Genomic DNA, 22979 nt, shown 5'->3' on the forward strand with positions numbered 1-22979 from the left:
ACGCTCAGTGTGAAATCACAGGCCTGTGTTCACAGCTGGGAGGGGTCTGTTGTTATTTACATGTCACAGTAAACTGGGGCTGTTTGTTTCAGCCAATCACAAACAAATGCTGCTGACTCAGGACTTTTGCACAGTACTGTAGTTCATCCCATGTTTCCATCAGACACTGAAAACGAGTTGTGTGTGCTGCTCAGACCTGCAGCTTCTGCCAGTGAATGCACCTTTAATAGGGGCAGCTTAGGCTGCGTTCACTGACCGATGAGCCACATGCAGCTCTGATCCTGAGTGGGTCACACGGGTAGATTTATCGCTTAAAAACCTCAAATTGAGTTCCTGAAATCCTGAAAACAGGAAGTTTTTCATGCCTGTTATTTAAATGGTCTGGGTAATATTTGTTAGCATTAAGGCTGTGAACCCTGACAGGTCAGAAGGACAAAACTGAAAAACTGGAAGCCCTCCTTTCCCCCCACATTCTTATCCACTGGGCCGCATGTTTGAGCGCCCTGCACAGAATTACAACTGGATTGTTTTTCCACTGTTTTCTCCTCTGCTGCAGTTTTTCCTCAGGAGCTGAGATGCTCCGTCAGCACATTTAACTTCTTTGATCAGACACAGGAAGCAGAGACTCCTTTAATCATAATTACACGTGTATTTTCAATAATTACAATCATAAAAAACCACAAAGACGTTTTAGGGCACTCATACATTTGTCTCCCCAGGCAGACGCAGACTCCACCTGTTCACAGGTGAGAAACATCTACCCAGTACCTGAAGCTTTTCAAAATAAAAGGCCTCCAGTCTGAATAAACGCTGCTTACAAGCCCCCAGCTACAGCGGTTAAACGTCCCACTGTCCTCTAAAACCTCAAATGCCTCTCAGTCCTGTGCCTTCTTCCTCTTCTTCGTTGTCTCTTTGTCTTCTGTCGTTTTCCTCTTCTGCCTCTCCTCCACCCGCTCCATAGCGTCCCACACATCATCACCTTCGTCTTCCTCCTCCTTTACCTCAGACTCCGCCTCCCCTGCAGTTGCCCCTCCCTCCTGCAGGTCTTGGCTGGCGAGCAGGAGGCAGTTGAGACGGGACTTGAGGTAGACTTTGTGCTGCAGTTTGCGGTCCTCCAGGCTGTGGATGCGCAGGAAGCGGTCCAGGCCGCAGGACGCCACCAACGGCTGGGAGGCGTGGCACTGAAGCCCCCTCACGCCGCCCGCCAGCCCCTTGACACAGCCACGCACCAGGCCCTTCCTCAGGTCCAGCAGGGCGATGTGACCCTGGGTGTTGCCCACCGCCACCGCTGTGCCGTCAGGCGTCAGAGAGATAGCGGTGAGCGGGTACTCGCCGTACTCCGCCTCCAGGACAGGACGCCTCTGAGGAGACGAGGGGTCGAACACGTGCACCTGAGAGAGAGTTTCAACATAACTTTATTTAAAAAAAACAAAACAAAGCAGGTCATCAATTGACAGATTTAAACTTTATTTTCTGCTGCTTAATTATTATTATTTTATTTGTTTTTACACCTAAAAGCATTTTTTCCACTGATCAGGAATCAACACCGAGGATACTAAAGACCTCAAAGGGAAATCAATATTATTGTTTCTTTTTAGAAACACTTTAGAAATTATCCACAACTTTAACTTCAGTTGTGTTGTTTTTGTCTTAATAATTTTATGGAATATCCCTTTAAACTTGTAAACCTGGAGGAAATTTTAAAGATCATAAAAGTATGAGAGAAGAGAAAGTAAACCTTAAATCAAACACCTTCTGAATGGAGAGAAAACTGATGAGGAATCGGTCCGAAACCAAACTGACGATGGCTTTGATAATAAAATCATCCATAATTTTAGCCTTAGTTTGTTTTACTCAGACAGTTTGTTGTTGTCCTTTAATATTGCTCAAATGTTAGCCGACTTAGAGAAAAAATATAATACATGTAGAGAGCTGAGGATTTACACGAGCTTTAATTTTGTCATAGACTTAAGAAAATTTAAAATTAAACACTTTTTGAACGGAGTCTGGTCTGACTTTTGAGCCAATTCTGAGCCAGAAGAACGTTTACAGATCACACAAACCAGATGTTTGTGATAAGCTTGACCTTTAACCCGGGCCAAAGTAAACTTTAAATGGGTCTTCTTTAAAAACACCTTTTGTCCTGCTGAGGGTGAGTCACAGCTACACACCTGGTGGTAACCCGTGCAGGTGACCACTTTGTCGGAGTCCGGGATGAAGGCCATGTCCCGGACCCAGTAGGGCCGCCGGAGGTCCAGCCAGTCGTCCCGGAGGTTCTTGGCGCTGAACGCGGGCTGCTCGGGCCTCTGGAGGTCCCAGATCTTCAGGCCGTTCTCCTTCCCTCCGGTGGCCACCTTGTTTGGGTTCGCCGGGCTCTGCCGCATCCTGCACACGTTCTTCCCGGCGTCCACCTGTGTCACGGGCTCGTCGCCGCCCTCTTGCCTCCACACGCGCAGCGCGCCGCTCTCCGCGCAGGTGACCAGTGCGTCGCCGCCCAGCGCCGCTAGCCCGGAGAAGCAGCCCTCCGCCGGGTCCCCGCAGCGCCGGCTCTCGGTGAACGCGCCCTTCTCCAAGCTGAACGTCTTCACGGTGGCGTCCACGCAGCCCACCAGCAGCTCGCTCTCCGCCGCGTCCCCCCAGCACAGCGCGCGGACCTCCTGGTCTCGGCTCAGGTGGCTCGTGTTGCAGAAGTTGAAGGCCTGTTTCCGGGACAGGCTGACCCCCTTCAGGATCCCGGTCTCCGAGCCGAGCCACACGGAGCACAACCGGCTCCGGTCCCCCATCACACCGGACTCACACACACCAAACCAGCCGAAAAAAAACAGGACAGCTCCGGGTCCGCGTGGATCCTCTGTAGACTGTGGCGCGTGTCTAAGTCGTCACACTACAGCTGGAGTTTTTAACAGACAGTGTCACGCGGTTCAAAGCTAAGAAAAACTTTCGGCAGTACAATTAAAATCAAAACAGTATAAATAAAAATACTTACACGACCAATGTTCTGGTATTGTTTTTTCTAGAATCATTTGTCATACTAATAAAGTTTATTTTTTCCAAAAAGACAGTTTACGTCATTAGGAAGCGACCGATCCCTTTGCGCATGCTCATATGATGCAGGTAGTCACCATTTTGGCTGTGTGGGCTAGCAGAGGCTAGCTGTGGGTGTAATCTTCCTCAGACCGTCGTTACTTCGTTCAGGTTTATTTCTTCCAGTGGACAGAGGGGGGTTTCCGCCCTCAAGCCCAAACTCAAAGCTTTCTTCGTCGGGGAAATGGACGGAGAGGAGGACGATCTAATGTCCGGGAACCGCTCCGGTAACGCTTCTGCTTTGTTTCCTATTTAAACGACTAACAGGACAGCACTGACCAACTGTAGTAGCTAACTGAATACTAACTGAATTCGAGCACCATGAGCGCGTCCTAGATAAACATGATGCAGAGGTGGGTTGTGATCACGCGGAGGGATCGTTGTTTGTGTTTCGGGGTTAGCGACAGCATCGGCGCCAGTTTCCAGCAAACATGTCCCGGTTTAGCGTCACGACCGGCTGGCAAACATCTCCTGAGCTCTCCGTCACATTTACCTCCAAAAGACTGAAACACGCGGTGATATTTCAACGTTATATCCGTGGAGGAAACCAGCGGAGCCATCCAACACGAACCCGGCAGAAAGCGGCCTTCCACCGAGCCAAGCTAAACCATCAGTGTTTGTTGGCCTGATTACATAACAAACGTTTCATAATCAATATAACCGGTTAGACATGATACACCAAAGAGAGCCGAATCAATACGAAAGCCTTAAAGATGAAGTCTGCTCATGTAGGTGGACTTTATGATGTTTTTGTCACGCGGTTAGCCATGAACCTAAAATTAGTCACTTTTAAAGTGAAGTTTGGCGAGCAGCTGCAGAGGATCCAGGTGTTTGTTTTTGAGCTGTTTACAGACCAGCTGATGACATCGTGTGATCATTACGGAGACTTTTTAACACTAGAAACGTTTCCTAAGCTGTAGCCTGTTTGACCGTTAATGTACAGACTGACTGTAGTGTAATCTTCTACTTCTCACTGCTGCTGTCATATGTTCTATCCAGTCCTAATAAGCCATGATCCTTGAAAAGCACGATTATTTCTTTGAAAGGCAGTTTATCGAAGGGAATGCAGAGAAAGCTGTTGTGTAGTTTTCATTCAGTTTTACTTTGGCAGCTTGGTAAAGTTACTGCATACTTTTTGCAGCTCCTATAAATGCTTTTAAAAAGGACTGAATTTAACATGAATGTTCCCGATGTGTTCTTGTAGATGATGGAGGCGGCACGCCGGTTCAGGATGAACACCCAGCATCAGATGGCGAGGAGATGAGGAGCGCCGGGCGCCGGTCTGAGGTCAGAATTCATCTCATTGATTCTGCAGATAATTCATTGACATCATCAGTTTTCAAACGTTTATTCTGAGCCGTTTCATGTTGTCTTTGCATTTTAAGTAGTGCCTGAAATTCATACTTCAAATCAGGCGGATTTACACGGACATGGACAGCTGATCTTCCATGTTTGGACCCGTGTGGGATGAGCTCTATGTATGATATTATGAGAGTGTTGTTTTTCCCAGCATGTCAGTGATTGATCAGTACAGGAGCTGAAAGAGTCACAGGTTAGAGAGACAGATGTTGCAACAGCTGGAAAACATGAGTCGACACATGGATTGGTGCTGCAGCTGCAGTGATAGAATAGAATAGAATTCAACTTTATTGTCATTGCACATGCACAGGTACAGGGCAACGAAATGCAGTTTGCATCCATCCAGAAGTGCTTTAGTGATATAGATATATTACAATATATATTAGCAATAATATAGATATGTGAGTATATTACAGAAATGGGTCTATTATGGTATGTTATATGGATGTGGACGCTGTCAGTATTTGTTACGTTTGCTGGAACAATGGCGGCTCCGGTCTGTTCGGACTGTAAATATGACAAACACCGTCTGCAGACCGCCGTGATCGGGCTGATAAACTTTCTTTGTTTTTGTCAGGACGAGGGCAGCAACGACGAGGACGACGCCATGGTGACAGGTGGCGGGGCCAGCGGCTCTGACAACGAGGACTGCCGCAGGGCCGACAGCGACTCGGAGGGCGAGGGCCCCAGGGGCCGTGATGACAAAAGTGACTCTGAGGCGGAGGCGCCGAGGCCCGCCGACAGCGACGATGAGGATGGCTCATCTTCAGTGAAACGCAGGGTGAGCGTGTCTGAGGAGGAGTCGCCGCCGCCAGAGAAACGCAGGACGAGCGGCTCAGATAACGAGGCCTCATCGCCGCTCAAACACGGAGCATCTGACAACGAGGAGGGGGCGTCGCCGCCGCCCAAGCGGAGAGGGAGCAGCTCGGATGTGGAGGAGCGGCCCAAAGCGGCGGCAGAAAGCGATTCTGACAACGAGGATGCCAAAGCCGCGGCATCCCCAGAGCGCCGCTCCAACGCTGACAGTGACTCTGACACAGAGACGCCTGCCAGACGCAAGGCGGCGCAGATAGACTCGGATGAGGAGGAGAAACGGGAGGAGGAAGGAGGAGGGGAGAAGTGGAAGGGGGTCATGCAGTCAGACAGCGAGGAGGAGGAAGAGGAAGGGCGGAGGAAGGCTGCAGCAGGAAGTGATGGAGAGCAGCAGGAGGAAGAGGAGAGGCAGCAGAGAGGTGACAGCGACGAGGACGACGAGAAGCCAGGTACGCGCGTGGCGGTAAGCCACGCCCCCAGGCAGACTTCAGTTGAACCGTTTTGTGACAGGAAATGATGTCGTTGCTCCAGAAACACTGGATCTGATCAGTTTGATTCAAATTAACGTGAAGATAAACGAGCAGCTCTGGGTTCAGTGACCGAGTGACGGCCTTAATGAGCGATCGAGCTAATGACTGTTTCTATGGTTACAACGCTCTTACATTGTGGACGCGTTACTATTGTCAACACAGACGGTTGAAGCTGTTTTCAGTTTACCAGGGGGCGGGGCAAAACAATCACACGACCAATTTAAGATGACACAGCAACAAGTGTTTAAAATATATATCAGTTTTTAAATTGTGTTGATCGGCCGTGAAAAACACGAGTTATGATTAAAAATGTTTATTTCTGAATAAAATCGTGAAGTTTAGAAGAAACACAAAAACTGTTTCTAAGGAAAGAGCTCGAAAGCACCAAGAAAAGGAAAAAACACTCCTTTCCTATTGGTGGAAAAATGCACCATGTCGACCAATCAAGAAATGATATGACAACATGGCATTTGGTTGTTTAGGAAGAAGGCGGAGTTTTAGGAGTGACGGCGGTGAGAGATTTGTGACGTTTAGCATGTTTGGAGTGTGTAGTTAGTGTGCAGTTTTGTTGTGTGTCAGAACAATGAGGTGACGGCTGAATGTCACAGGATTACATTGTAAACACTGGAGTGACACAGCTGCAGGTGTCAGGTGGCGTTCTCCTTCATCGTGCAGTGGACACAGACACAAATCATTTGTGACATCTTATTAGATTTTTCTGTAAATAGTTAGAAATGAAAACACCTTGGCTGCATTTTAGGTAAATAGCTGCAAATAACTTTGTTGTTTGCAAAACGTGCAAAGGTTTTAAAAATGTACAATTTATATTTCGAGTTATGAAAATGATCCGTTAACCATGTTTGTGGTGGTTACAGGTTGCGAGGTTGAACAGGATGAAACGAGGCGAGATGCTTTTAAAGTCAGCGCTCTGAGAGGGTTCAACTTTTTTTGTTTTGGTTTTTTAATAATGCAATAGTTACTTTTCCTAGTAATTAGTTACTGTGATAATATAGTAATTCAGTTACTTTTTTAAAGAAGTAACTATAAGTAATTACTTTTTCAAAGTAACTTTCCCAACACTGTCTGGGTTTGCGAGGTAAAGCAAGTCTGTGGTAAGGTGTACCCGTCCAGCAGGGCCACAGTGATCACACACGCCTGCTTCACCGAATAAAGAACATGTGATCACTTTTAGTAATGGTAAACACGTGCTCTCACAGACTTTCCTTTGGCGAGCTGCTCGTTGTGTTCGTGGTCAGACTGAGACGGAGTCACCCGCCACGTTCGCCGGTTCTGTTAATATTTCAGTTCCGTTTTAGATGCTGTGTGAGTAACCAGTGAGCTTTGTGTTTGCAGTGAAGAGGAAGAAGGCCATCCTGTCCGACAGCGAGGACGAGGACGAGGACGAGGAGAAGGCGGAGAAACCAGGTAACGCAGACCTGACGGCTGGAGCAGGATCTTTGTTTGGATGAAAGTAAAAGTTGATGCTGCGAGGTAAAGCAGCGCTGTTGTGTGACGTTTGTCGCTCTCAACGGTCTCCTCAGTGGCGAAGAGGAACCGGGCGGTGTCGGACGACGAGAACTCGGACAGTGACGCCGACTTCGGGGGTCCCGATAAAAGTTTGGCGGCCAAACTGAGAGAGCTCGGCTCAGACAGCGAGAGCGAGGAGGACGACCGAGCGAAGGCGGCGGGGAACAAGGACGAGAAAGCGCTGTTTGGCAGCGACAGCGACTCCGGAGAAGACCAGGAGGAGTGAGTGCTGACGTCGAAACTCCTCGCAGAAAACTCAAACCCCCCCTACAGGACAGCCTGAGGGATGCAGCTACCACCTCTGCAAGAAGACACACATGCAGAGTTTTAATTTCAAAATAAAGAGTTTAATTCTGTGGCTGCCAGGAGCTGATGTGCCTGTTCTGTTGCAGGAAGATGATCGCAGACATCTTTGGCGAGTCTGGAGATGAGGAGGAGTTCACGGTAAGCCTCGATGTCGCGTCTCTGTGCAAAGACGAAAGCGAGATCAGCCGCGAGCAGTTCCCGTTTCACAAACTGTCGTCCTGCAGGGTTTCAACCAGGAGGACCTGGAGGGCGACGGCAAGGCGAAGCAGAAGGTGCAGGCGGAGGAGGAGTCAGACTCTGACGAGGGCGTCGACCGCAGCGGCCAAGAGTGAGTCTGCTGATCAGCAACACGATTTTAAACAAGCGTTGTTGTTTCTGCTATTAAGTGTGTGTGTGTGTGTGTGTGTGTAGCACCAGCATGATGTCAGACTTCGACATCATGCTCGCCCGGAGGAAAGCCATGAACAGCAAGAAGAGGCGGCACCGCGATGGAGGCACGTTCATCAGCGACGCCGACGACGTGGTCAACGCCATGATCACCAAGATGAACGAGGCTGCGGAGGTGCGCACGCTGCTCTCGCCCCGTCAAAATAAAAGCCTCACAAAACTCCGAGCTGTGATCCTCACCGACTCTGTGTGCATTTGTTTTTATTTGCAGGAAGATCGAGCTCTGAACAGCCAGAAGAAACCAGCGCTGAAGAAGCTCATGCTGCTGCCGCAGGTCGTCATGCACCTGAAGAAGTAAGAGCTCCGTGTTAGCTTATAGTTGAAGGCTTACGTGCTGAGACCAGCGCCAAAGAAAAGCAGGTCCTTCTCCTCCGTGACTGCATTGAAGACTCTTATCGTTTGTCCCTCAGGCAGGACTTGAAGGAGACGTTCATCGACAGCGGCGTGATGTCGGCCATTAAAGAGTGGATCAGCCCTCTTCCTGACAAATCTCTGCCCGCTCTCAGGATCAGAGAGGAGCTGCTCAGGATACTGCAGGAGGTGAGCGCTTAACGCGACGCGTCGTTCTTCAGCTGCGTCTCTAAGATTCAGTCGTTCATGGTGTGTTTCGTCCTGCAGCTGCCCAGCGTGAGTCAGGAGACGCTGAAGCACAGCGGCATCGGGCGGGCCGTCATGTTCCTGTACAAACATCCCAAAGAGTCTCGAGCCAACAAAGACCTCGCTCTCAAACTCATCAGTAAGGCCAAGCTCCTTTTCTGTAGTTTCCCTGTCTGACCGCGGAGGCCGCGGTTTCTGAACTCTTTCTCATCTCCAGACGAGTGGTCGCGGCCGATCTTCGGTCTGACGTCGAACTATAAGGGGATGACGAGAGAGGAGCGGCAGCAGAGAGATCTGGATCAGCAGATGCCTCAGAGACGGCGCCTAAGGTAACGATGATCGCAACGTCCGACCTCCTCTGATTCCATCGTCATCCAGACGACACTAACGTTCTTGTTTCTGCTTCATATCTGCAGCGATTTAAGTTTTATTTACATTATCCATAAAATTACTCATATTTGGCTTTATTAGAATCACTGTCAGCCGTCGTTAGGTTTCAGACCTTTTCCACAGCGAGTCGTCCGAACCATGCAGTAGCTACAATACTGACCGACCCCCCCGGGCTGATGTCTGCTCTGTTTTCAGCGTCCTCTTCCTGTCATGTGATGATGTTTGTCTCTCACCTGAGAACAGTTTAACCCTCATTCTCCATCTTCTGCTTGTGTCAGAGTGTCAGGTGTTTTGTACAGGTGGAAACCCCGCCCCCCCAGTGCGTTTGCTATATCTGTGAGCCGCATTCCCACCGCTGTTCACTCTAAAGTCACTCAGCACGGCTTTACCTGAAACCCATTTGAAAGCTTCGCCTTTCTCGATCTTCTCTTTGAATATTGTGAGATGATTTCTAAAGGTCGTAGTTAGCGTGAGGCGTAGTTTTTCCTCTTTCACTCCTCTTCCTCCGTCTCATCCCCAGTCAGCCTCAGAAGGTGGAGAGGGCAGAGGAACCTGATGTCTTTTCTCCACCAACCAGGTTCAGTCCTGACGTTGCATGGTTGCACTGAGTGACCAGGTTTACCTTCTTTAACGCGTCTCTGCAGGTTTTGCATCCCTCTGTCTAAAGCTTAGTAACTCCTCAGATACCCACAGCAGCACCAAAGTGACCAGAATGAATCCCTGAGACTTAAATGACTTCATGAGTGCAGCTGCACGATTTAAAGGTGACCCGTTCTGCTCATTTCCAGCTCCTTTTTCATTCTTGGACTCTAATAGAGTCTGTTTGCATAATTTGCAGTATAAAATAAGCCTCTAAGTATCTTCTGATTGGCTGCTCCTCACAAACAGGTGGGTGGAGCTTGTGAGATGAAGCAGAATTGGCCGGTTTGAATACTTTGCATTTATTTCAGAGTGATTCAACTAAAGAAAATGACTGAAGCTGAGATTTTATATTTGATTCAAGCCCTTCTTGTAACTCTGTTTTTACCACCTCCACTCTGAGCTCATCTAGCTATCAAAATAAGTCAGCTTAGAAACGCTAACATTAGCTTGGGCGCGTTTCAGGCGGACTGGATGCCACCCGGTGGTTGAAACTGGTACTGCACCGGAGTGGAGGACTGCCTTATTTCAGCTTCGGTCCATATCTGCGACACAAACTAATACAGTCACAGCTGTTGATAGTTTTAATATCCACTGTAGACATTAGGGGGCGCTGCTGCACAGAGGGGTTAAACAGAGCAGAGACTGGAGCCTGTTTCTGTAACGGCAGTGTTAGCCGTGTGTGTTTTACTGCCCTAACGATGTGGAGCTCGGGCAGGGCTGAGTTTGTTCCGTGCGGGAAGTTTTGGTGCCGACTAACCCGTTCGGAGTGACGTGCTGCTAACAGCATGGAGGCTCAGCCGGTGAAGAACATCGCTCAGAAACCTGCGAGGCGCCTCGGTGCGGCGGAGCTACTTCACACTCGAAGTTGAATTCGTGTCTTCTTCTTCTGTTTGTAGTTCTGGAGGTCAGACGCCTCGCAGAGACCTGGAGAAGCAGCTGACCGGAGAGGAGAAGTAAGTTCTCAGACATCTGTGGTCAGGGGGCGGGATTTGTCATAACTTCCTCCTCTATCGTCTGGAATTTTGTGCCGTGTTTAAATTCCACCCTCATTAACCTGAACGCCTGCTCCCAACAGAGCTCTGCGGCCCGGAGACCCCGGGTTCTGCGCCCGGGCTCGAGTCCCGATGCCCTCGAACAAAGACTACGTGGTTCGGCCCAAATGGAACGTGGAGGGGGACTCCAGCAGGGTGAGTGGTCACACGGGCCGATAGCGTGTGCTTCGGGGCGTGGCTACACATCAACTAAACGGCAGAGCACCCCCTTTAGGCACAGTCCTATGAAATATCCAGAGTTTAACATTTGGTTTCAGTTTTTTCGTAATTGAGTCAAACAAATTATTTACTCACGATTTACAAAATGAATAACAAATACAAAATTCCAAAATGAAACAAATATATTTTAAACCTCTCTAAGAGCAAACGCGTTTTTAAAGAAAAAACAATATGAATAACAATGATGAACTTTTATATAAACAGTCAGTTTTCTGAAGTTTGAATAAAGTTGAAACAAACACTTCAACACTTTTGTGCTGGAACAGACATCGGGTTATTTTCTGCTTCTGTTTGATTGTAAAGCTCTGAACAAGGAGTTTACCTGCTGTCAGGTCAGGAGCTGAGCTGTGATTGGTCCTCTGTAGAGCGGCTGTAAGAAGGCCATCAGCCTGCTGGAGAAGCACAAACGGCGTTTCGCCGAGCAGAGAAAATTGGGGCGGCCGCAGGGAGCTGTGAAGATCAGCATAGAGGGAAACAGAATGCCCCTGTAGCTCCCCTGCTCCCCTGCAGGGGGCAGTAAGTCTGTCTGCATGGTGTGAAGAGCCTGACTCACCTGCAGTGTGCAGACCTACAGTGGAGGCAAAGTTATCCAACCCCCAAACAGAGTTCACTGAACACAGCAAAGAGCACACGATCGATCACACTTCAGTCATTCAGACCTCAGACTTCCATCATAACGTCAGACCAATCACTGGTAAACCTTCTGATCGTGTCATAACCAACGGACAAAACCTTAACTTTAACAAACTAATGTACTCAGAGGTCATGTGACCTCATACGCAGTGCCCGGGGTTGAATCATTTTCCTTCCTGCTGTATGAACACATGAACATCTCTGCTGCAGCCGTCGAGCACCTCTGAGCCTAATAAACACCAAACTCATGCACTAGAGAGAGATAATCACTAAGAGACGGGAAGTAACGTTCCACAGGTGAGAAGGTGTGCAGTGTGTGGGACAGTGTACCTGTATGAACATTTGCATGGCTTCATTAAATAAAATACATTTACTGTAGAAATGAGTCAGCTGACACGGAGGATGAAATGTTTTCACTTTGATATGGAATCAGCCACACGTCCAGCAGCAGGCTTCCAGAAGCTGTCCAATCAGAAGCAAATAGATGTTCAGGGAGGAGGGGAGTTAAAGCAGCTTGTTTCACACAGAGCGAGGGGGCAGAATCAGACAAATAAAGCTTATTTTGAACTGTAAATGGTCTTTAGGAACAGTCTCCCCATTTGATGGCTCTGAACGCGGTGTTTGTGAAACATCTTCCTGCATGAGCAGTGAAGTGTGCGAAACAAACCGGTTGTCTTTGTGTTGTTACCTCAGTGTGTGGTTACAAGATGTAAATCCTATAACTTCCTGTTCTGTGTGTCTGTCTGCCTCCAGGGTCCGGTGAGGAAGAGTTTGTCCCGTGTTGATAAACAGATGCGTAGATTTGCTGACATCCGGCGCCTGACGAAGACGGGTCACGCTGTTAAAATCAGCGTGGAAGGCAATCGAATGCCGCTCTGATTAATTTTTTTTTTCTGCTCTAAACTCAGTAGGATTTATCGTTTTTACTTTTTATTGTTTTGTTTCTGAATAAACCCGCAGCTTTGCCCTCCTCAGGTCCAGCTCTGCCTTACTGAAAAAAGGGGCTGTTGTCAGACCGTGTTGGCTTCAGTCCAAATGTGTTATCTGCTGTAAACTTGTCTGTCCTCTGAACAAAACGCATGAAATACTCCAAAATGATCCAAAAATAACGTTTCCTAATGCTAACAGTTTAATTATTTGCTTTATTGTTCAACTTGTGTTAGCAGTTAGCTTGATTAGCTTGACCTGAAAATCAGCGATAGTCGCAGTGTTAACAAATACTGGCATCACATAGTATTTTCTTTTCTTTTCTGTTTTTTTGTTTATTATTGGCAGCATTTTTATCTCAAAGTCTAAAATGTTTGCGAGTGTTTGTATTTCTTTAAGGTGAAGCTGTTATTTATGATGATGTTGTATCAAAAGCTGAGTCATGTTAGCAGTCATCTACATTTGCTATGCTACGGAGCTAATAAAATCTGTAAAAATAGCCTACTGTTTTAGCTTTACCTCGGCTCAGAGTGAGTTGGCTGTAAAGCTAGCATAACAAAAATTATGATGTTATTGTTAGCAATCTATATTAGCTTTGTCTTTTAAAAAAAAAAAAAGTGCAGCAATAGCTTATATTAGCTAGCTATGTTAGCCTTATGTCAAAACTATTAAGGTCTGTAAGCCTTCTAAGCTAACATTCATGTTTATCTATATGTTAACAGTGAATATTGAACTATGGCCACATATTATTATCAGTCCTGTCACTTTACTTTCTTGTGTTCTTTTAAGTAGAACATCGTTGTTCACCTTTAGATTGGTGGTGATGCACGGTTCATTGGGCGGAGTTAGTGATCACATGTTTTAAAGTAAACCATAATAGTTTCTAGCTATCAATAATGCAGACATCAGTAATTTAAGCTAATGCTATAAACCTTAATAGTTCTAAGGAATGGTTAACATAGATAACTTCAAAGTGAAATTAACATCAAAGCCATTTTAGCTTTGTTAACTGGCTGTTTTGGTAGCTAGCATTGAGCTATATCAGAAAAAACTAATTAAACAAATGCTATCATATTAGCTAATGTTAGCTTCACCTTAGAGGTGACAGCTATTTTTAGCTGTCAGCAAATTACACTGTTATTATCTTAGCTGGTTTGGAGGTGAAGCTAATTTTATTTATATTTATCTCTTAGCCCAGTTTTGGAAGTTAGCATGATAACACTGACCTTAGGTAAAGCTAATTTAACAAAGGCACTGATTTTTGCAGGTAGCATTGCAGATAAAAGGTTGATTTTAAGCATTTGAGCATTTTTGGCTAACATTAGCATAATGTCATCTGATTTAACCGGCTGTGTTCTTAGCAATAGCTAATGTTAGTTGTGAGCTAGCATTGTCCTAAACATCTGTATTCTTATGTAAGCTTCAAGCCATTTGCCTACATTTAAAGACTAAATTGCTCTGTGGTATTAGCTTGTATTAGTAGTTAGCTTGTTTGTTTTTCTTTCTTTTTTTTCTTTCTTTTTTTAATATATTTTGTAAACTGCCATACTGACAGAGTTGCTGGGTTAAAGATGAACGTGTTGTGTAATCAGGGGATCATTTTGGAGTTTCTTGTCCAGAGTACATTCAAGTTCTCTAGTTTGGATTTGAGGGTGAAGTCTCGTCTGCGCTCTCCGTCTCTGAATGTGAAGGTGTTTGTATTTTGCTGATAGTCTGGTCCATTATCTCCCTTCTCTGCTCCCATAGCAGCTGTACAGAAGTCCTCAGTGGATGAGTTCACACAGGAAATGCCGGGACTCTGATTGATCCGGATCATTCGTGGATTGTGTGAACCAGCCGTTCTGTGTGCACTGTTCTGGATCACATGATCTTTTCTTAATAAAGACTCAACAAAAACTCACCTGGCTGTACGCATGTTTATTTCTGGGAGGATGGGGAGGGGCTTACTGGTGGAGCCTCTAGTGGACATTAGTGGAACTGTAGCTTTTAGCACATGATCTAAAATCCTCAAGGGTTTGAAAAAGAGAAGAAATCAGTCATACTCAGAACTTCATTGTCATTTTCTTTTTATTAAGCACAGTTAAACTCGGGCAGGAAGAAGCACATCAGAACAGAATCAGTGAGCAGGACGGTTTCCACTGCAGCGCCACTTGGACGCTTAAACCTGTTTTTGGACTATTATTTTATTTTTTTCTCATTTCAAGTTTACAAACTTTAGATGTGTTACAGTCATAGATGGTATAAAACATGGACGTAGTTTCCTGGTGAGGAAAATAAAGCTAATCCAGGAGAGTTAAATCTGCATTCTATCAAAAAGCCACTAGGTGGCGACTGCTGCAGTTGCAAAAAGACTTCCAGTGCTGTAGAAGCTTGACCTCTGTAAACACTTTGCTGCTGATGGACTCAGGCACTCATCTTTGGTCATATTGAACAGGAAGTCTGCTTTGCGACTAAGGTGTCGATGATGAAAATGCTAATCTCATGACTTTGAGATGACGTAACAGTAGCTTTGTCCACTGTTTATGGTCGCAGTAGAAATGTGCCGTTGCTGTGGAAACAGTCCTGCGGCACAACTCTGAGACAAACGTGCGAGGACGAAACTCGATTGGTGTTGGACGATTGCGAGGGCAGTCGAGGCAACAACGCCTCCAGTCAGGGTCCCAACAGCAGGAGGAGCCGGCGATGGTGCATTCAGGTGACACTCGGAAAACTGCAGCATTATTGTTCCCTAACGCTAATCCTAATGAGGTTAAAATGTTCAAACTCTAACCTTTAATTTTTTTAAATTATATGTTAAATGCAAAGAATCAAAAAGATGGAAAAATTTATAAATGAAAAAACTCAAAACATCCAAATTATTCTTATTATACTCAAAGTTGCACGATTCTGATGATTTGATCTTTCTGAGATCAGGCTCTGATTTTATCCAAATACAAATTTTGAAGTTGTAACATATTTATTTCTTAATAAATCTGAAATCAAAGCTTTTCATTGGTGGAAACTAATAAGTATATTTAATCTCACACGTCAGGATATTTGTTGGTGCTGATAATTCGAGATTTTCTCACATTACAGATTTCACCTTGATTAAATTCAGTATTTTAAAAAAGAAAAGTTTTATTTACCTGTAAGTTTTACAGGTAAATAAAATACTTGTTAAAACGAGTTGCCATGGAAGCAAATCGCAGGTGTTGTTGAAATCACTTCCTCTCTATGTGTGCCGACTTTACGGAGCTGCATTTGAACGCACCATCATTGAACAGTCATGCTTTGTGTTGGGCTGTCCAGGTGAAGTGAGGGTGTCAGGTGGGCGTGTCCAGGTGAAGTGAGGGCGTCAGGTGGGCGTGTCCAGGTGAAGTGAGGGCGTCAGGTGGGCGTGGTTCAGCAGGTGATTGGCGGTTTCATGCATCTGTAGAGATAAATGACTATTTTAGTGTTTTTACTGATACTTTTATGAAAATGAGTCACATGCAGTTCTGCACCTGTCCAGTGAGAGCGCTGTGGAGAGAGGGTGGGCTTTCAGACGGAGGGGATGTGGCCTACCCTCTGCCGTTTGGCAGACGACCCATCCCGATTCTGTCAATGGGTGGTGGATTGAGTCGTCGCCGTGGCGACTCCACCACCTTACTGCAGACAGAAGAACATGGAGGCGTTAGACTCATCCCTGCGTCTCAGGTGTTCTCAGGTATTCTCACAGGTGACTACCTCTGCTTGTCTGACCCTTGCTGCTTCGTTTCCATGGAGCTGATGGACAGGCGGTCCAGCGGGACGTTGTTGATGGGAAAGCTCCTCTTCCTCTTTGGCTCCATGACATCATTTTCCATCCTCATCAGGTGATCCGATTGGAGCAGTTTTGCCATCAGCTCCTCCCCCACCTTCACACCTACAGGGCGGGACTGAGGGGCTGCATGAAACCTCAAAACGGGCTGGTCTACCTGCTGGATTAGATAAAGGCGTAACAAGTTTATCTACTGAAAATGAGGCGAGTATGAGAGGATGTGTGAAATTACCTGGGATAAGGCTTAGAGCTGAAGGTTTTGTACATGATATCCAAGGAAAGGAGTGTGAGTCTGATCCAGTGCTTCCTGTCCAGTTTTAAGGACTTCCTGTACTTTAACACGTGAACACGTATGCCTCCTGATTACTGGGAACTTTGGTCTGCTGATAAAAACGTAAATCAAGGGGATGCTGTGAAAAGCCTCCATCTTTATTTTCAATGAGGGAGTCTCCGTATGGAAAACACTGAACTGTGTTTTTGTATGTTACGCCTCCACACTGAAGCCTGTCTCTCACGCCACGGCCCCGGCAGCGAGCGGTGTCTCACTTCCTGTCCGCCTGCTGCCTCAGATGACTCCGACATATCTTGTGTCATCCAGACTAAACAGAAAAACGTTTCGGCTTTCCCTCCCCGCCGCCTCACGCCATCTGATATCAGCACCGAGCCCTCGAGGGAGGAGCTGCTTGTTTTGGCCCTCGTGATGGTGTGACGGGATCCTGCCTAATAAAAGTACTTATAAAGTTTACCTGAAGTACATGATGTAAAAGTACTTCCTCACAGGTTACATTAAAGCGCACAGAATGGAAGTATTTGAAAGAAAGTAAATGTCCTTTTCCCACTGGTGAAACACGAACGTCTGGTCCTCACAAAGATAGAAAGACATGCACGCGTGTGAGTGGATCAGTGCGAACTATGAACTGTGATGACGTTTATGCATTATGGGGACATCAGAGCACTGAGAGGACTTTTTGTACAGGGCTGTTTGAAAATGGGTTTTAGGAGTCAAATGAGTCCCCGGAGAGCCAGAAGGGTGTGTGTGTGTGTGTGTGTGTGTGTGTGTGTGTGTGTGTGTGTGTGTGTGTGTGTGTGTGTGTGCGTGCACTGACCCGAGCAGGTTGCGGTTGGACTCTGAGGCCGTCGACGCTGCAGCGGAGCAGGGTGAAGGACAGGAGGCCGGGGAGCAGCAAACAGAAGCAGAACTGCATCTGAAACGATCAGTCAGGTAAACGTAATGCTTCTCTGAACTGGCGTAAAGGACCTCAAAAACACAGAGTAATTACATTACTATCTAACTTACAGTTTTACCTTTTCTCTTCTGCATAAGCATGTAATGAGTGGCTAAGCAACTTATGGCAGCTCCTGATAAACATGGCATTTACGATAAGTTTCACTCCACGGAGACAGCTCTCCTTAGGGTCTCAAGCGATATCTTGATGAAAAATGATGCAGGAAAATGCTCTGTTCTACTCATGTTGGACCTCACATCAGCTTCCGACACAGCTGACCATCACATCCTCATTGAAAGGCTGAAAAATTGGGTTGGTGTATCTGGAACTGCCTTGGAGTGGTTCTCCTCTTATCGCCATCACCGATCCTTTTCTGTGGTGGTCTCCGATTTTAGGTCATCCTCTACCTCCCTTACCTATGGTGTCCCTCAAGGGTCAGTTTTGGGGCCTTTATTGTTTTTAATATATCTTCTCCCCCTCCAGCATATAATGGGCTCTTCTGAGGACATTTCTTATCACTGTTATGCTGATGATATTCAGTTGTACGTTTCTTTTATGCCCGAGGATTTATCTAAGCTTCAGCGTCTGAATGATTGCTTAGATTCGATCAAACGTTGGATGGCTGCAAATTTCCTCCAACTCAACGAGGGGAAAACCAAAGTCCTCGTATGCGCCCCTGATAGGTTTCTATCGCAGATAGTGAAAGCCCTCGGTCCTCTCTCACTCTGTGTTAAATCCTCTATCAGGAATTTGACTCGAGTCTCACATTGGATGGGCGTGTGAAATCTCTGGTTCGGTCTTGTTTTTATCATTTGAGAAATGTGGCTAAGCTAAGCCCGATGTTATCTCGCTCTGAACTTGAGATTGCTATACGTGCATTTATTTCGTCACGCTTGGATTATTGTAATTCGCTGTTTATGTGTCTAAGCAAAGGTTCTCTGGATCGTCTGCAGGTTGTGCAAAACGCTGCAGCGAGGCTTTTGACAAAATCCTGCAAGTACTCACATGTGACACCGTTGTTATCTCAGTTACACTGGCTTCCTGTTACATTTAGAGTCAATTTTAAGATCCTGGTCTTGACCTACAGAGCTGTACACGGACTGGCACCAGCCTACATCTTTGATCTGCTACAGCCCGATGTCCCCAGCAGGTCTTTGAGGTCATCTGATCAGGGCTTACTTGCTTTAAAAATACTAAGAGGAGGACTGAGGGTGACAGAGCTTTCTCCCCATTAAGAACTGTGGACTCAGTAGCTGTTTTTAAAAAACAACTCAAAACTCACCTTTTTAAAACTGCTTTTGGTTAATTTTTTGCCTGTTTTATTTTCTCTTTTTAAATCTTTTTATGACTTGTAATCTTATGTGCAGCACTTTGTGATTCTGTCTTGAAAGGTGCTATATAAATAAAAATTTATTTATTTAAAACCAGCTCAGCTGCAGCGTTAACGTGATCGAAACATTCTCCTCCACATTTGAGCGTGAGTGATGTCATGTGCACATCTCCATCTTTTGTTTACAGAGTGTGGTTTTTCACAAAGACGTTAATGACGGCTCTGTGACATCAGCAGAAAGAGCTCAGTCTGACCGTTTCAGGCCCCCCAAACCGGGTCTGACCTCTCAGAGGAACCGAAGCGTCCTCACAACAATGGTTTTAAATACACACACATGAGGAGGGGGGCACTTTTAGCTCGGCTGATGGCTGTAAGTGTATTGTCCAGCAACATCGGCTAATTTTAGCATTTTCCATCCCTGCAAATAAACGCCTTTTTGACCGTCACATGCACACTCACTGACACTCCTGTACACACACACACACACACACAGTGTCCCCTGCAAGCAGACACGCAGAAACAAACACTTGTTGTCGTGTTGCGTCACTCACATACATTCCTGACGATGCACAAAGGTTTGTGCACGGTCCTGTTCACACCTGCTGCTGATGCTGAGGAGCTGCAGCTCTCTCATTCATGCACGTGTGAGGACAAACACACACACACACTCTTACACTGCAAATCCTTCCATTCACAAAAATCTTCTTGCAGCCCAGCAGCAGACTGAACATCAGCATCACATTTTTTAGACTTCCTCTGAGAAGAGAGTTCTCGTTCATCTCCAGGTCTTATTTTCAGTGCTAAACGCTGCTCGTGTGAAGATTTAAAGACACATTTAATTCATGTTCACCTGTCCAAGTCTCTGTTTTCTTAGCCAGAAATCATAAATGAGATCATGCACACACAAGGTTTTCAGTTTCACAGAAAGTTGGCAGAAAGAATCAAAGATGACTAAAAGAAGCAGCAAACAACTCACACACAGAAAACTGCGAGCAGAAAACTTCGACTCTGAAAGGAATTTAAATTTAAATAGAAAATGTTGGGAAGTGGCATTAATTTGCACCTGTGCACACCTGTGTCTCTCTCTCACACACACACACATGCATGTTTGTACCTTCAGTGTTGAGCTGATCTCTGCTGCGTTGCCTCGCTCTGTTTCTGTGTCTTCTTCTGGCTTCACACATCAAGTTTTATTGCAGCTGCCTGGGAATCTCCTATCCAATCAGCAGCCTCTGCTCCGGTGGCATCACTTCCTGTTCTTCTTTTCCACCATCATGTGTGTAAGATGTCATCATCAGGTCCATTACCTGTTAATGAAAGCTCCTGGGAGCAATCACGCCTCCCTCCGTCCTCCCTGCTCTCAGTTTCCTCCTGAAGGTCAGTTTTTAAAATAAACACATTCAGACTCGTCTCTGTTCTCCAACTGCACCATCCGTGTGCTCCGATCGCACTCCACACGAGACATCAGATCTCTCCCAGAGAAACATTAAATGTCTGCAACCTGAGTGAGTCTGCAGGTTCACCGAGGCAGACTTTGGAAGTGCAAGAAACAGAAAGCAAACACGAGAATGGGCCGCCAATGAAACTGTGCATAAAGTTCACCACTGCTGCAAAACAACGGCAAAAAGAGACAAAACTCCCACCAAGACACACAAAGCGAAGTCAAAAGATGTAGCAAGGCAACAACAAAATGAGCACAAAGATGCAAACAAAGAGAAAATGACAACAAACATCAAAGACATGAATAGTTACTAAATAACAATAAAAAGTAACAACAGAGATGCAAAAATAAGAAAAAAAGATACAAATAGTTTTGAAACCAAACAATTTGTAGTGCTTTTGCATCACAAATAACAACAAAGAAACACAAAGTGATACAAAAAACAAAAAAAAACCAAACTTCTGTCAGACTCTTTGATGAGTAACAGAAACAAGCTGCTGCCACACTGACTGATGCAGTTATGTTTACAGTATTAATAATAAAGAGAAGCCATCTTGGACAGGAAGTGGCTGCAGAAGTAGAACCAATCACATTCCTCTGCTGGCGTGCAGTTTCGTGACAGGAGTATCGTGTCAAAGTTAGGATGAGGTCATACGGCGACATGTTTTTCTGTCCTGCCGTGAACTCGAAGTTGATCCCCATCTTCTTTGTGTTTCTGTTGCTATGGCGACAGGGCTCTCTCCCACTTATCCTCTCGGGATCGTACGACCTCCGTTCCACCCATCCGTCCGTTCGGGATGGAGAATTTGGTCATTGAGAAAACACACCTGGGTTAATAACGGTAATGACACTGCAGCTAATATGCTAATAATAAGCCCACCATCCCCCAACCAATCACCCTTTAATTAGTCCACGGCCTTCTCTGCTCGAGGTGATGTCATCTTAGCACTCGTTTTTTTCTTCCTGTTGCCCTTTCAGCAGCACACACAAGTCTAAATACAGGAGCCTGTAAGTCTGCAGTGCTGTGAATAACTGAGCCCACAGAACCTGCTTAAACACCAATAACCTGAAATAAAAGTAAAGTGTGGCTCTATGTGTCTGTTGCATTATGGTTGAGGACTTCTGGTCCACTCGTCTTCACAGTGTTGCTTCAGTTCATTGACATGTGCAGCATTTATCCATGCATAGCTCTCTGAGCTCTGCAGCACTTTTCTTTTTCAGCCGTTCTGTTGGAGATCTGTTGCTGTGCTTGGATCATTGTCCTGTTCATGGTCAGAGCTTTAGCTGTGGGACAGACAGGCTCACACTGGTATACAGAGGAGTTCATGGTCCACTTAGGGACTGTGAGGTGCCTGAAATGTTGGTTTTGTGCTTTATGGATTTACAAAAGAGCCATATTTGTTCGCTCTATCTCTAACCGTGCCGTCACGAACTTTAACCTTTAACATGCTAACTGAGACCTGTATAGTACGAGATGGAGCTTTTGGGTTTGATAGGGTGACTTTGCTGAGACCACTGGTGGGAAGATTGTGGAATTATGTTATCACACCTAAATCCACCCGAGGTGGTTTTAATTCCTATAGAAGCAGTGAAGGTGTTCTTAGTTTTCCACAGGACTGCACAGAGTCCCATCTTCTGTGGCGGTTCTGTGAAGTCAAACCAGGTCCAATACCAAACTGGATCTGAACGAACAGACGCTGTAACCAATTTTATTTTCTTTAAATTATTGAATGAAAAACAAATAGTCACAAAATTGTGTTATGAGCCAGTTAAAACAAAAGTTAACTATCATTTTCTAGCAATGACGTTATGGTTAGCCAAGCTAACCGACTAACCTTAATGTTCTCTGTTTCCGTCTAAGCCTGTGAGAGATTTAGTTTCTGTCCTCATGTGCAGTTTGTGTTGGAGTCTGTGTTGTGCTGGGAAAACAGCGTCTGGTGTTTGGTGGTGTTATGGCCCTTTAACACAGGCAGTAGCATACGCTGTGCTAACTGCTAGCTTCATTGTTTGTGTGATTTTTTTATCGCCCACTAATAAGACACAACCCCTGTCTAAACTACACACTTTGCCTACCTAAATACAACAAGCTACTTTACTGTCTAAACAAACCTGGCATGCTCAAGTTTGTCTAAACATGTTTGCTACATGCCTGAAAAGGCGTTTAGCATCCAACTCTATTTCTACGCTAAAGTTAGCTAGCATTTCTTGGAGTGTTTCAAGTGTGACTCCATCACAGTGGATCTGTGTCGCAGTTATTTTACTGATTTTGTGGTGTGATGTCCGAGTACTGGTTATTTGATTACTTCCTTGAATGCTCATATAACTTATTGTCGGTTGAGCTGCTGTTCTTGTACGTTACGTGGAAACAGTTAGGCGCTGTCAGCTGATTCACTTGGCTGAACGGGAATCAGGAGCGGTTAAACTAACAGGAACATTTAAAGGTGAGAAATAAGTGACGCTTCAGGTGAGTCATTGTTTGCCCTTTTTGGATCGTTCATCAGTAACGTCACCCTGGCAACAGAGACAACACAGTTACCTGCAGCAAGGGTCAGGGAGCGGGCTTGTGGAGCCAACATGGCTGACGAAACGCCTCGGCAAAGCAGCATCATGCCAAGAATTCAGTTGTCACAAATGTAATTAAAAAGGTTATTAGCAAATCAGGTCAGCTGACGTATTCA

The 22979-nt window shown here is 45.8% G+C and overlaps 3 protein-coding genes across 6 annotated transcripts; 1 reads left to right on the plus strand and 2 right to left on the minus strand.

Annotated features, from left to right (window-relative positions):
• Positions 1-437: 437 nt before the first annotated feature.
• Positions 438-3119, minus strand: wdr74 (WD repeat domain 74). The gene is made up of 3 exons (XM_040039664.1): positions 2987-3119; positions 2172-2890; positions 438-1391 (listed from the first exon to the last, which is right to left on the minus strand). The coding sequence occupies exons 2-3, from the start codon at positions 2781-2783 to the stop codon at positions 876-878; spliced, it is 1128 nt and encodes a 375-aa protein (XP_039895598.1). The 5' UTR covers positions 2784-2890; positions 2987-3119; the 3' UTR covers positions 438-875.
• A 2-nt stretch (positions 3120-3121) lies between these two features.
• LOC120738434 (protein IWS1 homolog) lies at positions 3122-14426 on the plus strand. Of its 2 annotated transcripts, XM_040039660.1 has the most exons (16): positions 3122-3311; positions 4289-4371; positions 5021-5705; positions 7140-7211; positions 7328-7535; positions 7706-7757; positions 7844-7947; positions 8031-8181; positions 8278-8360; positions 8477-8606; positions 8685-8802; positions 8881-8992; positions 9574-9630; positions 10592-10648; positions 10771-10882; positions 12353-14426. In XM_040039660.1, exons 1-16 carry the CDS (start codon positions 3269-3271, stop codon positions 12476-12478), a joined length of 2193 nt encoding a protein of 730 aa, XP_039895594.1. In that variant the 5' UTR covers positions 3122-3268; the 3' UTR covers positions 12479-14426. The 2 variants fall into 2 exon arrangements, with proteins under 2 accessions (XP_039895594.1, XP_039895595.1); XM_040039661.1 differs by lacking the exon at positions 9574-9630 and having other exon boundaries at positions 3123-3311.
• Positions 14427-14458: 32 nt separating this feature from the next.
• Positions 14459-20476, minus strand: ostn (osteocrin). Of its 3 annotated transcripts, none has more exons than XR_005696979.1 (5): positions 19975-20476; positions 17411-17509; positions 16232-16461; positions 16009-16153; positions 14459-15935 (listed from the first exon to the last, which is right to left on the minus strand). XR_005696979.1 is itself a non-coding variant. In XM_040039665.1 (4 exons), exons 2-4 carry the CDS (start codon positions 17507-17509, stop codon positions 16066-16068), a joined length of 420 nt encoding a protein of 139 aa, XP_039895599.1. In that variant the 5' UTR covers positions 19975-20476; the 3' UTR covers positions 14459-16065. The 3 variants fall into 3 exon arrangements, 1 of the variants encoding a protein (XP_039895599.1); XR_005696978.1 differs by having other exon boundaries at positions 16232-16464; XM_040039665.1 differs by having other exon boundaries at positions 14459-16153; positions 16232-16464.
• Positions 20477-22979: the final 2503 nt, after the last annotated feature.

Source organism: Simochromis diagramma, unplaced genomic scaffold (genome assembly GCF_900408965.1).
Source record: "Simochromis diagramma unplaced genomic scaffold, fSimDia1.1 OVJJ01000031.1, whole genome shotgun sequence".
NCBI classification, from domain to species: Eukaryota; Metazoa; Chordata; class Actinopteri; order Cichliformes; family Cichlidae; genus Simochromis; species Simochromis diagramma.